Source organism: Andrena cerasifolii, chromosome 5 (assembly GCF_050908995.1).
Source record: "Andrena cerasifolii isolate SP2316 chromosome 5, iyAndCera1_principal, whole genome shotgun sequence".
NCBI lineage: Eukaryota > Metazoa > Arthropoda > Insecta > Hymenoptera > Andrenidae > Andrena > Andrena cerasifolii.
Genome location: NC_135122.1, coordinates 2,151,082 through 2,168,035, shown reverse-complemented (window position 1 = coordinate 2,168,035; position 16,954 = coordinate 2,151,082). Strand labels below are relative to the sequence as shown.

At 38.3% G+C, this 16,954-nt stretch overlaps 5 protein-coding genes and 1 long non-coding RNA gene across 6 annotated transcripts; 3 read left to right on the top strand and 3 right to left on the bottom strand.

Moving 5' to 3' along the window:
• The first annotated feature begins 2,705 nt into the window (after nucleotides 1–2,705).
• On the top strand, nucleotides 2,706–3,555 carry LOC143368973 (uncharacterized). The gene has a single exon (XM_076812258.1). The coding sequence runs from the start codon at nucleotides 2,816–2,818 to the stop codon at nucleotides 3,515–3,517; it is 702 nt and encodes a 233-aa protein (XP_076668373.1). The 5' UTR covers nucleotides 2,706–2,815; the 3' UTR covers nucleotides 3,518–3,555.
• Nucleotides 3,556–6,906: 3,351 nt separating this feature from the next.
• Nucleotides 6,907–9,281, bottom strand: LOC143369401 (uncharacterized). The gene is made up of 3 exons (XR_013085388.1): nucleotides 7,492–9,281; nucleotides 7,137–7,199; nucleotides 6,907–7,038 (listed from the first exon to the last, which is right to left on the bottom strand). It is a non-coding gene; the product is annotated as an uncharacterized LOC143369401 (long non-coding RNA).
• Nucleotides 9,282–10,727: 1,446 nt separating this feature from the next.
• LOC143369397 (histone H2B) lies at nucleotides 10,728–11,189 on the bottom strand. The gene has a single exon (XM_076813273.1). It carries the CDS (start codon nucleotides 11,134–11,136, stop codon nucleotides 10,765–10,767), a length of 372 nt encoding a protein of 123 aa, XP_076669388.1. The 5' UTR covers nucleotides 11,137–11,189; the 3' UTR covers nucleotides 10,728–10,764.
• Nucleotides 11,190–11,386: 197 nt separating this feature from the next.
• Nucleotides 11,387–11,858, top strand: LOC143369492 (histone H2A-like). Its single transcript, XM_076813523.1, has one exon. It carries the CDS (start codon nucleotides 11,439–11,441, stop codon nucleotides 11,811–11,813), a length of 375 nt encoding a protein of 124 aa, XP_076669638.1. The 5' UTR covers nucleotides 11,387–11,438; the 3' UTR covers nucleotides 11,814–11,858.
• A 2,892-nt stretch (nucleotides 11,859–14,750) lies between these two features.
• LOC143369396 (histone H3) lies at nucleotides 14,751–15,267 on the bottom strand. Its single transcript, XM_076813272.1, has one exon. It carries the CDS (start codon nucleotides 15,207–15,209, stop codon nucleotides 14,799–14,801), a length of 411 nt encoding a protein of 136 aa, XP_076669387.1. The 5' UTR covers nucleotides 15,210–15,267; the 3' UTR covers nucleotides 14,751–14,798.
• Nucleotides 15,268–15,442: 175 nt separating this feature from the next.
• Nucleotides 15,443–15,846, top strand: LOC143369400 (histone H4). The gene has a single exon (XM_076813287.1). It carries the CDS (start codon nucleotides 15,487–15,489, stop codon nucleotides 15,796–15,798), a length of 312 nt encoding a protein of 103 aa, XP_076669402.1. The 5' UTR covers nucleotides 15,443–15,486; the 3' UTR covers nucleotides 15,799–15,846.
• Nucleotides 15,847–16,954: the final 1,108 nt, after the last annotated feature.

Genomic DNA, 16,954 nt, shown 5'->3' with positions numbered 1-16,954 from the left:
AGTTGCGTATAATGCGCTACGTACTTAGCAGTTTTAGCACTCGCGTTGACTGTTGGTGCTGCGCGGGATTTATATATATCGTCATATTTTCTACAACTATTTATTAATCAGTGTGAAAATTGGTGAAAATCTTCCTTGTATATTAGGGAAAAACTTTGTCGCTGCAAGTTATATATACCTCAAAATTGCCTCGATACTTTTTAACGGCGAACGTTGAAAAACATTGGTTATGTCCAATATTACTTTTTAATTAAATATTATTACATTCGTTAACCTAAGGGTTATGGGCATACATTTTACGGCTTCGCTAGAGTTTTCTGAAGTTATGTTTTAAGTTTCATAACGATCCGTTAATATTTACTCAAGTTATCGCAATTTATGTTTAAAGAAATAATGATTTTGGACGATGAAAATTTGTTTGTTTATAATTTTTAGCTCCAATAGTAATGATTGGATAAGCAAACTGTAAATAGAAAAAATGTGTGTCGTGATGAGCTTTACAACACTATATTTTTTAAAATTCAGTTTAACAACATTTAGTTTTCCAATCTTTCTTAGCGTTTAAACAAGTAGTGTTCCCATTTTCGAGCGCTAGTCTCCTTATTGCATCAGACCCCTCAATTGTTGATTGAACTTTTACATAGGTACGCGAAAGACACATGCTTTATAGTTCTTAACATGGTAGCACTGAGACTTAGAGTGGAAGTAGAATAGTCGTACCTATACTTACAGAACAATGATTCGATGCATTCGACAAGCAATGTAGAGTAAAGCACATATCCATTTTCCTATTAAAACCATGAACATAATTTTTTTTAGCAAGGATTCTGCCGCTGTATATTTTTAGAGTACTGTAGTTTAAACTTTTGTGCATTATCCTTGTTCGTACACTATTCAACACTTCTAAGAGCATTAAAGTTAAAAACATAATCTGCATGGTTACTAATTTATTATTAGTAAAAACTGGAAGGTATGTTTAGATTACCATTTCACTCCATTCATATTTTAAGCGGTTGATAAAGAATCTCGTCTTAAAAAGTGTGAGTCATGTCTTCCATAAAAGGCCATTAATTCTATTATTATTCTGAATATCCAGTATTCCTTATGACATGACACTTTGCTTTACTTGAAATACGATTTGTAATATTTCAAAACTTATTCTAATTTACAGTAGACTTATTGTGTCGTCGACTATGGCAAGTTATTCTTCATATATCGTGTTATACCATCGTATTTCGTAATTTAATGAATAGTAATCGAGCCGTTCAATAAAACTAACATTATTTCGTTTCAAATTCAAATTGCATAATGCACATTTGTGCCGCTGATTATGAAACTGGTGTAAGTCGTGTATTATTTGTTTCGAGATATTTAGACTGTTGCGTTCTGGCGTAATAAAAAATATTTTTCCATTATTGAACAAACTGTTTCACAGCATATATGCTCTTCTAATGCCAAACTTATTTATCATCGTAAAATTTTATGAGTATCTTGTACGAAAATGTATTTTTTAAACCTCTGAATGTCTTCCAAATTTCAAAAGTGATGAAACGTAGTTTTTTCGATCTTCATAACTTAATAAATTCAAATATTTTGTCCAACAAAAACAAATTTTATTTTCCAATACTTTGCCACTAACAACTTCACTATTTTTGGCATGCTTTACCACTACTTCTAATTCTTCTCCTGTTTTCAGTATAATTAAGTATATTTCTCGTTGTCTTTCTTTTTTCTTTCCTTGCCCCCAACTAAGGATAATAAATAATACAAAAATATGTAATTACTTCCTATTTCACAAATTACTTACAGAGAACAAATGATTTACACTACTATCGAAATGAACGTGAAACTGTCGCGGCTTATAATGAGAGTACCACTACCATGTAATTGCTAACTTGACGGCTATTTTGCAACAAATCTTTTATAATATGGAAATATAAATCAATACAACAGAAGATAAGAGAAATTTCAATTTTGGGTTTTTTTTTTTACTTACACTACTTTCATAATCACCAGCACATTTCTGCATAAACTTTTATTTTTGGAGAAGAAACATCGGTTGCAACGCAACGGCGTAGTTTCCAAGGAATCACCTCGCAAAGGAGCTGTATTTCCCATTTGCAAGCGAGTAATTTTTCGAATAGATCAAGGTTCCAAGTGTTGTTCATATTTCCAATCTACAATAATTTCATCAATTTCAATAAACATTTTGTTCAAGCGAATATCACGTCGTCCATTCCTGTTCCGCCTTCTCGATCTTTGTATTTCCCACCGTGCAGAACTCTTCGAATTTCCGCTAACATCCGTTACCTGTCACGGATTCTCGCATATCAATTAATAGCTCTAACATTAGGGCATCCGATTCCAGAAAATAAGCCATGCCTGTTTAAACATTTTCCTGCTTTTTAACCAATTTTCCGCGTCGGTCTACCCTGTCCTAGAGAACGACCACGCGTCTGCGTGAGTTCGCCAAGATGAAATGGTTGAAACTGAGGCAGCAGGCGGGATACGACGACAGTATGAAACACTGCCGACAATAGTTAATCATTTAGGCACATGATAAATGCTTTTAAAATGACGAATCTTGGTTTAAATTGGTAGGATGCACCAGGAAGTCTCTGATTCTCGGCAACGTGATATCGGAAACATTGGTGGGGGTTTCCTCCGTGGTCCGCGCTGCCGCAGCAAGTATGAGAGTCTAAGTAGCGAGCGTCGTTTAATTCTGATAGATCGAAGCGGACTCTGTGAACGGTTTATTATAAAATATATCTGACATTCTCTTTTTTTTTATACGATTGTCGTATAATTTTTAAGAATGGAGGATAAGAGTAGCTCCGGGAACGCAGCAGCGGCGGAAAATCAGTCGACGAATGCGACTCCATCGAAGAAAGCTGTCAAATCAAAGGCGGCAAAGACGCAGCGGCCAAAGTCCTCGCATCCACCAACATCCGAGATGGTGAACTCTGCTATCAAAGAGCTGAAGGACCGCAAGGGATCGTCGTTGCAGGCCATCAAGAAGTACATAGCATCTACGTACAAGGTGGACGGCGAAAAGCTGGCTCCATTTATCAAGAGATATTTGAAATCCGCCGTGATTTCCGGCGCAGTTATGCAGACGAAGGGAAAGGGCGCTTCCGGCTCGTTCAAGCTCTCTGGCGCCCCCTCGAAGGGTCCAGAGACCAAGAGTAAGTCGAGACGAGAAATGAGGAAGACCACGACGGAAAAGAAGCCAGCTGAGAAAAAAGAGGCGACCCCGAAAAAGGCCGCAGTGTCGAAGAAACAGGCAGCTGTTAAGAAACCAGCCGTGGTGCAACCCAAGAAATCAGCCCCGCCGAAGAAAGCGAAAACTGTTGCTGCAAAGAAAGCGGAAGAGGCCGCAAAACAGAAGGCCGTAGCACAGACAAAAAATTTGTCGAAGACGAAGAAGGCTACGAAGGCGCCAGCAGCCAAGACAAAAACACCAAAGCCGAAGACCGCCAAATCACCCAAAGCTGCAAAGGCTTCGGCGAAGAAATAATCATTTGACGATTACAATAACATTGGCCCTTTTCAGGGCCACAAACTTTTTAAAACGAAACAACTATCTAGGTTTTCACAAACAGTCCTCAATATGATCATCCTTCCACTTTCTTTAATAAAGAACAACAATTAAAATCGATTGGACATCGCGATTACAAATTTTTTGCTCTTTGACATGAAGTCGCTTAAGGTCCTCAGAACTTGCAAGCTTTCAAAGTTTATTGTAGCAATCTGGGTTAAACTTTTGAAAACGTCCGTGCTCCGATTGGGCTAAAATTTTATAAATAGTTTAATCTTGCATAGAAATAATATTTGCGAGAAGGATTTTCGGTGATTCAGAAAATAATTCTTTATCATTTTAATGTCGTTCCCTACCTTGCCGACACAATGTAGTGTTGTCACAGACCAGGTATAGGCCCGACCCAATGTTATTTTGTGTTCCGCGGTTTTGCGACTCATGAGCCCCATTGCATGGCCATCTCTAGTACAGGCCGGAACCTACGATGTTGTAACGTATTTCGAACAACTGAACCATCAGTCCGATGACGATGTTCCGGTCGGTAGCAGAGATGGCCGTGCTGTGGTTCGACCAGACACGCGAAAGGCTTCATAAAAATTCAAATAAGACTGATGACAGCGTTGCCAAGTCCACTATATTTCGGCCTGTTACTAAAGACAGCCGTGCCCATTACAATTTCCATGTCACATCCAACGTTAACGGTTAAGCATGAAATAAGAGTGCAGCATTTCAAGCGGTAGGAATGAAAGTTATAACAGCGGTGAAAACTTAGATACAGGGTGACCCGACGCCAAATTAATACAGTATATTCAAGAGGTCAAATAAATGATATAATTGAAAAAAGTTCATATCGATATAAAAATTTCTTCAATTGTTGATTAATCAACAACTCTACAGACCCATACAACGCAGAAGCATTGTATAACTTCACTTACGATATAACGAATCTTTGTTATCACATAATCCCTTAATAAATTATTTGCGGACGTGAGTTTATATGAACTTTTTTCAACTATTTGACCTCCTGAGGGTCAAATTTGGTACGGTCAAGCGGGACAAGGAATTAATATTCTCTTGATATCTAGAAACCGTTAGATCTGTTATAGTCTGATTTTCAAGAGTTGAGACCTGAGGCGGGCTGACTACTGATTACGTGCGGCGTAGCGTACCATTGGTTTCTCCTTAACCACGCTCCGTCCGAGGGACTCGCCTCAGATCTCAACTCTCAAAAATCAGACTATAGAAGTTCAAAACATGAACAAGATACCCTATAAGCTATCAACTTCATAGATGATATAATATGATACCCTATACACAGCCGACTCTAGCCGTGCTGAAGGCAAAATGGCAACACCGCGAGTCTGGCTTCTATATATCTAACCCAACCTACCGTATCAGCCTCCCAGCCTCTCACTAACCAACGGCCTCCCGCAGTGGTGGGTTTACTACGTCATATCAAATCCCCATAAATAACTTAAAAAAAGTAAAACAATTATGCCAAGTACATGAAATCAAATAAATCACAAAAAAATAGAAAATAATAATTACAAAATAAAAAAAGATGTGAAATCAAAATGAGCTGTAAGTACATAAATGTGTTTTCAGTCAAATACTCGACGTGGCGAGGAAAGGTATTCTCAGATCATCAATACCCATACCTTCTTTCTAGCCGGATTTCAGATAATTTGACAATTTAAAACTCTGACAATATAAGTACACTTCCATTATTTTGCGTTTTTAAATAATTCTTATTTATCGACACCTTGATCTTGCCTGGCCACGCCATTTGACTGAAAGCATCTTTCTGTACTTGTAGCTTATTTTGATTTCATATCTTTTTTTTTATTTTGTAATTATTATCTTCTATTTTTTGTGCTTTATTTGATTTCATACAGTTGGCGTATTTTTTTTTACTTTTTGGACTTTTTTTATAGAGATACAAACGATACAAGACTGTTAATAAGTCTTAAATCTGCTTCCATTTGACACAGTTTCGAATATGGGATTGTATCATAAATCATAACATATCTAAGTTAAACTTTAAAAGAACTTATGTCCAATAAACACAATGTTATTTAGCTTTCTTTTTACTGTCAAATGGTTTTTTCTTTTTCCAAAGGGTAACGTAATACCACAATAGTGACTAAGAAAGGAAGAAGAAAGGCCAAGAACTTTGAATTAGAAGCAATAATAATCTTGCAAAAGCATCACTTTTTACCTTCTTCAATTTTAAGATTTTCAATGTGTTAAAGTTTGAACAATTTTTGCTTAAATCCCTGCGTTTTAAAATAATTTAACTTAATTGAATGTCAGAACGAGATTTTTAGTTGTGTTAGATTTTAAATAATAATGTATGTATTTTATAACTGCACATATGCTTCAAACTGTAATTATAATCCGGCAAGCTCTGTATAAATTTACAGTACATGTGATTCATCTTTTTAACGATTAAATTATAAATCTTTCGATGCTACTACTAAGGTCGTGTTCAGATATATTGGCCGGTGAGTTTCGTGAGGGGTATTCTCCCACCACACCGCTTGCCTGCCTCGGTGCTCCTTTTCTCTACGTTCTCACTCTCTCTCTCTCGGGCTAGGCCTGCTCGTCGCGCGGTGGGGATTCGGTGCCCGTGAGGTACGTAACACGCAGCGAAGCATCCCCACCACTTTGTCGTTTCTTTCTTGCTCTCGTTCCATCTCGCTCTCGCCTTCGCAGAACAAGAGCGAGTCAGAAGTGGTGGGGATAACGCCAAGCTCCTGACGTGTAGGCCAAACCGAGTTCTTAGCGTAGAAATACATACATTAGAATAGGTGTGCGTTAGCTCCGAAAAGATTCAGGAGCTTTATTGGTCAGAACATTGATTCTTTCTCTATAGCTTCATCTCGTATTGGGCTACGCATATTTTCGTAACGCACACAACTATTACGCTAAGAATAAACAACAGCTACACGCCTTCGTTCAGGCGGAGCCGAGCAGCGTACCCCAGCATACCCTTCGGGGGCCCAACAACTTCAACTGCCAATCCACGATTAAATTATCAGGTAGTGGTGGCTGATTTCTCCTCGATTGCTGCTCGCGAAAACAAACTCACCGGCTAATATATCTGAACACGACCTTAGTAGAACCAATATTCCAGGGTCGCTAATATTAATGTTATAAATTGAGTATAAGCTTTGAACAAAAGAAAAATAATGTATGCATATTATATCTGTATTTGAATATAATGACCGTAGTATTCTTTATCCTATTATTTATTACTGCCGATGGGTATACACAGTGTCTATTTTGATGCATTTCTCAGGCGTTATTTATATTAAGATATAAATATATTATATCGTTATATATATATTATTTATAAAAAAAGAATATTAAATTTTATAAAATAAATTATTTAATTATTTTGTACATACACATGAAAATATGCTAATTTCAATTTCTTGCGCAGCAGGGTTACTTTCTATTTCAGCTGTTGAAATAATTTTCTTCGTCTGCATCGTTAACTGAAGTAGGACACATTTACTAATTATTTATAAATTATGAAACGTACTCATATGTCAAGATAATAATTGAATGAATAATTGCGTATGCAAAACCATACCTGCAAATTTGTGCGTACATAGTCTGACGTAGATGACACTGCATCATCTTCTGCTTCGATTATCTGAAAATATATGAATGAAAGCCACATTTACAATTTATTGGTGTTGGAATAAAATTAATTTAGTATGCTTATTAATGAATTGAAATATTATTAATGGGAAACTAATAAAATTAATGAATAGCGTGGGAACTATTGTGGATTCTACTGGAGAAGTATTACGAATATTTTTCACAAAAGATTGAATTGAAAAGCATCAAGGCAGACTAATTTGACTTGCTCTATATTGCAAGTAATCCGTCATAATTTTCATAATTCTTAATGCTATGTCTTTTGACAAATTTTGTCGATTTACCTTATTTGACAAATTTCCAGAAGCTGGTGTGAAACAAGATGCTTCTCTGTCTATGTAACCTTCTCCGGACAACCTCCAAGCCTGTACGTCCCCTTCATTTTTATCCATGCCTGTACGTTTCCTTCATTTCTATCCAAGCTTGTACGTCCCCTTCATTTTTATCCATGCCTGTACGTTTCCTTCATTTCTATCCAAGCTTGTACGTCCCCTTCGTTTTTATCCAAGCCTGTACATTCCCTTCATTTCTATCCAAGCCTGTGCGTCCCCTTCATTTTTATCCAAGCCTGTACGTCCCCTTCATTTCTATCCAAGCCTGTACGTCCCCTTCATTTCTATCCAAGCCTGTACGTCCCCTTCGTTTTTATCCAAGCCTGTACGTTCCCTTCATTTCTATCCAAGCCTGTGCGTCCCCTTCATTTTTATCCAAGCCTGTGCGTCCCCTTAATTTCTATCCAAGCCTGTGCATCCCTTTCATTTCTATAAGCTTTACACAAAACCCTAAATTAAAAATAGTTTGCTGGTATAAAAATATCTGACAATTTAAATGCAATTTGTTACAATATATTATTTTGTACATGCATGGTACAAATTTCCAGAAACTTGTGCGAAAGAAGATGTTTCTCTGTCGAACCTTCTTCAGACAACTTCCAAGTCTGTGCGTCTCCTTCATTTCTATCAGCTCTATATAAAAAAAAATATTAAAAAATTTTGGCGACTTACCTCGTTCATTGAGAAAATAATTCAGTGTCCTATATGGTGTAAAAACTCGTGACATTTCAAAATGTTAACAACTTACCTTATTTGACACATGGCAAGTTATGATTGAATTGATTGACACTAGCTAGGTTATGTTACTAACGGCCTGAACGCAGCTGCTTTTTGTTTATCGTGCTGCGTGATTGGCGGTACATACCTTTCCTCACACTTTGGGTGTGTTCCGATTCACGCATACTGCACATAGCCGCAGCGCAGTCGCTGCGCGCATTCAAAGCGTTCCGTTTCCAACAGCGCGTGAACCGCAGTAACGAACCGGAACGGTTTTCGATGCGTTTGATGCTCGTGCGGTTGCGCGGGAATGTTCAAACTTACTTACAATTAGCTATGCAGTTGGATGGATTACGTTAAATTTAATTCGAGACTTTTGGAGGGTGGTCGAAGCACGCTTTCTAACTACATCGGTTACTTCGTCCTAAGAATCGGGGACCGACTCCTAACGAAATTTGATGGCTTTATTGGTTCCTGGATTTTCTCAACCTGAGTTTTTCTATTCTTCTTGAACAGCGGCAATTATTGAAAGCAAAGACCATATTTTATGAGTTTTCCAGAACGAACTGCTGCTTACCCAGCGAAAATTGGTAAGCAGATGTGTAAAGGAAAAATGAAGTTATTTATTATCCGCGCCCGGGGTAAATTGAAGGTTTTAAAGGCTATTGAATACAATCGCAGGCTTTCGTACGTCTTCTGGATTAGTGTATAGCTGTAACATTAGCATTATAAGAACACGTTCGAAAAACTTAGATGTAAAAGCCTTTAAGAAATAACAATGCGCGCCACGTATTTGTTTCCATTCTCATCTTCCGTTTCGACTCTGCCTAAAACTTTCTAGATGTGCCGTTCGCTTCGAAATTGGGTCCGTTGCGTTGGTTGCGTTTAATGCAATGAGTGCAAAGATGGCATAACCTGATTCGTAGAATTCCCTAGAATCCTCCAACTTCTAGCTCATGATGCGTGCAGCAACTACAGAAAATCAAACCATGGGCAGCTAATGCACATTTTGTGCGCATGCGTATTTGTCTTACTCAACTTACACATTTGCTAGTTTTTTTTTATATGCATTGATAGTTTGAAGTGTCTAGTTTCTATTAGTATGACCGAGAAAACATAAATTTACGTTGTAATAAAGTTGGAAGCAATAACACAAAAATGTCCATTTGACTGGAATTACGGAATTAACGTGGGGTAATTCCGGTCATGATTTTTCTTTATAAAAGAAGTGGAAAAACTGTTAAATTAATAAAAAAATATAAAAAGTTCACAAATGTAACGTAAAAGAACGAAATATCCAATAAACATTTATTGTCATGTAGCATGTATGTAGGTTATATTTTCTGTCACTTCGAGGAGGGGACCACATAATTTGGTGTGTTTTTTAAAGCGTACGTAAAGAGCCAAATACGCATGCGCGCGTGAACTGCATGCTTCATGCGCTAGAAGTGGGAGAATTCTAGAGAATCCTAAGTGCCACCAACGCCACCAATGCATGCATATGAAACGGGGAACGGTTTTCTCTGCAGTCTATGTGCATAATGCGTGAATCGGAATACACCCCCTTAATCTTAAGACTGTTCCGTCAACAGCCCACAAATCCAAATAATGAAGATGAGATGCTCGCATTACACCTGCCATGATCAAATGTCCTATAAAAGCTTTCATTTCGTTCAAGCTTCGAATAGTTTTCTCAGTTTCATTCGTATTTTTATTCGAAGTTCGAATAACTTTGGGCGAGCCTCGAGAGCCTTTGATCGAAGGCGCCGGCTTCTCGACCCGAGCGACGTTGTATCGTTCACCCATATAAACTGCAGCGCGGAGTTGCTCGGCCATGTGTCATCGATTATACAGATACGGAATTTCTTTATTTTTCGTCGTATCAATATGAAATTATTACTAACGGATTTTTTAGGGTTTCCCGGTGAAAATGATACCAAACCTGACATAATTTGAACTATAATTAACGATATTAGGCATAAAATTAATTCGCAGAATTGAAAGCCTGTTTCGTTAAAAGTAGTCTGATTTGAAATTTCCTTTTTGTCAATTTAATCGGGAGAATGCAAGGAATCCATTAGTGTCATTTTCATATTGATGCGACGAAAAATAAAGAAATTCCGCAACTGTATAATCGGTTATACGGGTGAACGATATCGCAATGTCGCTCGGGTCGAGAAGCCGGCGGCTTCGATCAAAGGCTCTCGAGGCTCGCCCAAAGTTATTCGATCTTCTAATAACTTTCGAATAAAAATACGAATGAAACTGAGAAAACCATTCGAAGCGTAAAATGAACTTCCGTCGAATAATAAAATTATTTGAGGCGCATCGAATAAAAATAACCCAAGTCATCCCTTGATACTTGCCCGCGAACTTTTAACAGGCATGAACTACAGATTTCGTTCTTTCTCATTCTTTTGCTTTTCATGTTAGTTGAACAAGATTGACTACGTTTTGATAAAATTGTTGGCCCTGAAAAGGGCCGTATAAAATGACATTCCGTTGGATTTATTTCGAGCTGGTGTATTTGGTAACAGCTTTGGTGCCTTCAGAGACTGCGTGCTTGGCTAATTCACCAGGCAACAAAAGTCTCACGGCTGTTTGGATCTCCCGAGATGTGATGGTCGATCTCTTGTTGTAGTGAGCCAAACGAGAGGCTTCGGCAGCAATCCGCTCAAACACATCGTTGACGAAGCTGTTCATGATGCTCATCGCCTTGCTGGATATTCCAGTATCGGGGTGGACTTGCTTCAACACTTTGTAGATGTAGATGGCATAACTCTCCTTCCTCCTCCTCTTCTTCTTCTTGTCGGTCTTGCTGATGTTCTTCTGGGCCTTACCAGCCTTCTTCACAGCTTTTCCGCTCGCTTTTGGTGGCATTTTCACAAACACTTGCTAGACTCGAAGTACGTTTCACCTCGGTGAGAAATCAAGACCTAATGGTTTTTCACACAATGGAGTCGCCTTATATGTTACGGAACCTACCAGTAGAGCGCGCCAATGGCGTGCGACTCCCTGCGTCATTGGCCGGTGTTAAGTCTCGGTTAGGTGTGACTAGCACGCCATTGGTCGCGTGCAGGCAGCCAGGTTTCATATATAAAGCGGTCGCTTTATACGAAAACTCAAATTCTTCCAGACTTTCGTCGAGTACACTTGTAGTTTGTGAACCGATTTCTTGGAAAATGTCTGGACGTGGCAAAGGTGGAAAAGCGAAGGGAAAGTCCAAGTCTCGTTCTAACAGAGCAGGTCTTCAATTCCCTGTTGGACGTATCCATAGACTTCTTCGCAAAGGAAACTATGCAGAACGCGTTGGTGCAGGAGCACCAGTGTATCTCGCTGCAGTTATGGAATATTTAGCTGCTGAAGTTCTGGAGTTGGCTGGTAACGCAGCCAGAGACAACAAGAAGACCAGAATTATTCCCCGTCATCTGCAACTCGCCATCCGTAATGACGAGGAATTGAATAAACTGCTGTCTGGTGTAACCATCGCTCAAGGTGGTGTTCTACCAAACATCCAAGCAGTTTTGCTGCCAAAGAAAACCGAGAAGAAAGCTTAACTACCACCTCAACAATAAATGGCCCTTTTCAGGGCCACAAAATAATTCGTAACGAAGGAATCTCTAATTCAAACTATACTAAACCTTATCCAATCATCACTTTGAGGGTCCATTCTACTTTGCCGGTCGAACAATAGGTCTATGTTCGTGAATTTTTTTCAGGAACATTTATATCATTTTGGTTAAATATTTATTATTCCTTGGGGTATAGAAATGTATTTTTCGTATTTCCAAAATATAATTGCAAATGTATGGATTTAAGTCACAATGCTTGTCTCTTTGTGAGAAGACTGCGGAAACGATTGAGGGAAAACTATTAAAACGATGTCGCTTTGAAATTTTAACACAATGTATAGGAGACTTGTCTCCACAAAATGGTCAACGATCATCCAGATATTAAAAATACTTTTTGTTCAAATCACAAAGAAAGACCGAAAAAAATAGGCCAGAAAAAGGAATTTTTTCATGACATGGCTACCATTTTGTAACGACTAGCTTAGAATTCTCAATTGTAGTCCACTTAATGTTCACATTCGTATAGCACGTAATTATACCATTTCTCCCTTTTTAGGATCACTTTAAGGTTTAAGGATCAGGAGGACTTCCACAGAGTGCCTGTGTTTTCACAGAGGCACACACTTTGTGACTTAAATTCAAACATTTATAATTAAATTTTGGAAATATGAAAAATACAATTCTGTACAGCATGGAATAATAAACAATTATCAAAAAAAAACATTAAAAGCTGTACATTAGTGCTTAAAAACAAATCATGAAAAATAGGCCTCTTTTTTGAGTTCACGATGTAGTGTTTGTCTGATCACTGATAGTGAGTGAACACTCGAATTCACCATATTCCTGTATAAAATGTTGGAAAACCTGAATAATAGAAAAAGATTGAATTCAATTGAAAAGGACATGGCAGGCCACAAAATATAGGGACTGTAAAGTCCGTTCCGGGGGTTCTAAGTAATGAATAAACCAAGCGAACATATGGGCCAGGTGGTTCAAGCAAATGTATCATTCCATGACCCCGCTGGGAAAATACGTTTGCAATAGAAAGCTGGTTTGAGCCCTAAATATACTTGCAGAGTGAACAGAGCAATGGCGGCCGGTCCGAGAAAGAGGGAAGATAACGGTGAACTTATCTCTGTCTTACAACAGGCTATGGATGTACAATGCATGTGAGTGAAGTTACCTGCGCACACACACATACATAGCACAGATAGTACAGAGTGAGAGGGATAATAGGTAGGTTCACTGCTTATTTTCTATTTCCCTCGGACCGCTGTCGCCTCTACTTCTTCCCACTACTGATCACTCTGCAGGTATGTTTAGAGCTCAATGCTGAATGGTTAAAACATTCAGACACAAAAATTCTAGAAACAAAATTCAAACATCGCTACAATCAAAGACACGTCGCATTAGTTACCCCTTACGCCCGATCTGTGCATGCACTGCATTAAGGATAAAATCATAAAAAAGAAAACCAGAACAATAGATTCTGAGGTCTGCAGAACTAACACATAATTGGATAAAAATTTAATTTCTCAATTTATGAAAGTACTGATACAAAAACAACTAACATATTGTTTATCAACACGATGAATTTTGAAAAGAGCATTAAATACAGTATCAAATAAACAATTTGCAAAAGCTTTTCACAACAATTATGGTTAATAAATTGATAAAAGAAAAATTAAGTAAACGTAAAATACGTTAAATTATCCATGATTAAGAGGGAATAATTTTTCCTCATTTTTCGGCGCACATTGCATTTCGATATCTTTTATAGTTCAACAGTTGTACGAAAGAAGCCCCAAATTCTTCAACTCCCATACCTTTGACAAGAGAAGATCTCGAACCCAGAAATTCAAAAAATTATGAAACTGTAAATATGTAGGGGATGTCCTCCTCAGTACAACGCAATATTGTTTGCAGCCCAAATTCACTCCAAGAGGGTGCAATTGATCCCTGATTTGTTTTATTTTGTATTATTACTCGCGAACTGTAGTAGGCAGAAAAAAAGTGTTCAGGAAGAAGTTACATCTATTAATTAGGACTATCATTTGGTAAATTATAGTTCTTACAGTTCTTACGGTTTGCGAGTTATAACACAAGATAGAAACAAACGGATTTTCACGAGTCAATTTCACCCGCTTAGAGTGAATTTGGGCAGCAAAAAAAATTGCGTCGTATTTAGGTGGACATCCCCTACGTATTTACAATGTTTTATAATTTTTTGAATTACTGTGTTCAGGTTCTTCCCTTGTCAAAAACATGTGTGTTGAAACTTGGTAACCCGACATACACGAAAATGATTACTGCAATATGTACATACATACTGAAAAATGTTATCGAAATCGGTTGATGCAGAAACAGGCATCGAAATATGTAAGAATCTTTAGGTTTATTACAATTATAGGCCGAAAACTGGGATTTCTACCACTTTTAACTGTTTGTAGCTCATACGTACGTTAACCGATACCGCTGAAATTTTTAGCATGTATACAACATACTTAAATCTACAAACGAGTTTTTAAACTTTCATGACAGGCATTTGAAAAAAGTTATTCTGTTGTAAAGGGTATCCGAATACTTCTGTACATTTAATGTACATAGCTGAAATAACTTTATTCAAGGATTTGGGCGACACAACTGGATTAAGGTCCGTTAAAGAATTTTGACTTGTGAGGAACCTTTCTGTTGTGAACCTTTCATTTGGTAGAAAGACCACCCTCCACCTAACAGTCCCTCCGCAGGTCAGAAATTCCGACCCTTCGAATGGCCTGTGAAGCTATAAAAGTACTTTCCATGGGAATGTATCCATGCCATAGGCGTATGTACTGTAAATTCCTAGAATGGGATGACGTTATTCAGGCTTGGAGTTTCTCAAAATGATAATGTTGTTGAAACCTCAGGTTACTACATTCGGAATTATTTTTGGCCCTGAAAAGGGCCGATTGCTGTTAGAGTAGAGAAAATTTAAGCTCTCTCTCCACGAATGCGACGTGCCAGTTGGATGTCTTTAGGCATGATGGTAACTCGCTTAGCGTGAATTGCGCATAAGTTGGTATCTTCGAATAATCCAACAAGGTAAGCTTCACTAGCTTCCTGCAGAGCCATGACAGCGGAGCTTTGGAAACGAAGATCCGTCTTGAAGTCCTGAGCAATTTCTCGAACCAGACGTTGGAACGGAAGTTTCCGGATCAGAAGTTCAGTGCTCTTCTGGTAACGTCTGATTTCTCGAAGGGCAACAGTTCCAGGCCTGTAGCGATGAGGTTTCTTCACTCCACCAGTCGCAGGAGCACTTTTACGTGCTGCCTTTGTCGCCAGTTGTTTTCGTGGAGCTTTTCCACCAGTTGATTTGCGAGCAGTTTGCTTGGTACGAGCCATTGGCGTTGATACGATAAAACGCTTTCGTTTCACAATCGGAATCGAATTTGCTCGAAGCCAAAAACTGCGTCGCTTATATGCACTTTCAACCCAGACCTAACCACAACCTGATTGGTCGGCACACAAGTGGAGGGGATGTTCCCCTTGGTGCTGTCTGATTGGATCGTAAATGATGGTGGGAGTTCAGCCTTCCTAGTACTATATAATAACTCCGCTTTCCGGCTGCAACAGCACATTTCACAAGTAACCGTGAAACGGAGCACTTTTATCGATCAATATGACTGGCCGTGGAAAGGGTGGAAAAGGTTTGGGAAAGGGAGGAGCGAAGCGTCATAGAAAGGTTCTTCGTGATAACATCCAAGGTATTACAAAGCCAGCCATTCGTCGTCTCGCTCGTCGTGGTGGTGTGAAGCGTATTTCTGGATTGATCTACGAAGAAACCAGAGGCGTGTTGAAGGTTTTCCTTGAAAACGTTATCCGCGATGCTGTAACCTACACTGAACACGCCAAGAGGAAGACTGTGACTGCCATGGATGTCGTGTACGCTTTGAAGCGACAAGGCAGAACCTTGTACGGTTTTGGCGGTTAATTGTCCCATCATATACCACGACGCAGCAAAAATCGGCCCTTCTCAGGGCCACCAAATACTCGGACGAGGTTAACATTGGTTTGAACTATAAAAATGTACCTGACGACAATCCCACTATATATCCCACTATCCCACTATAGCTCATAAAAGTAGCAGTTTTACCGAAAACCCAGATATTTAGAGCAGGGTGTTTCAATGGCTACGGAGGTAGAAAATACTTTCTCCTACCATAACCAATAACATAATTCCTTAAAGAGCAGAGCATTCAATGAATATTGGGATAGCTCATATTTTCATTGTAGTTGAGCATTGCTGTACTAAAACAGCCCATAGTAACTAACTCCCATTCAGAAATTCACAGGAATAACTTGGAAATATCTAGTGTATTACTACTTGTTGATTGAACTTTTATATAGGTACGCGAAACAAACATGTTTTATAGTTCTTCAGTAGGATAATCGTAACTATACTTACAGAACAATAATTTGACGCATCGGATAAGCAATGGAGAGTAAAATGCATATCCATTTTGCTATTAAAATCATGAACATAATTTTTTTTAGCAAGGATTCCGCCGCTGTATATTTTTAGAATACTGTAGTTTAAACTTTTTTGTGCATTATGCCTGTTTGTACACTGTTCATCACTTATAAGAGCATTAAAGTTAAAAACATGATCTGCATGGTTACTAGAGGAAGTGCAGCATATTTGGAATACCGAAGTATCTAAGAAGCTACTAACACTATCTAATTTGTAACACCGTAGATAATAGGGGCTAATTACCTGTTAACTAATGATATTTGTTTATGAACCGTCATTATAACATTTTCGACTTAATCTGCAGAATAAGAAAGCGTCAGTCTGCAAAACATTTTCAGCAACTATTCAATCGTTCCAATCATGGTTAGAATATGTCGAAACTTTAGAGTTAAACACTTAATCTACTCATCTCTATGTTCCTTCTATGGTTGCCTGTCAGTTTTGCGATAATTTCGAGAATACAAAGTGTAGCATGAAATTTTAGGATTCAATGTTGCTAATTCGGAATACTGAAGGTGAAGGTAATTTGGAATATTCCAAAGCTTAGCGATGCTTTTCTTTCACGAGTAATGGCTACCGCCGCGTTGGTTTGGGCCAGTGCTGGCCATTTATTAAA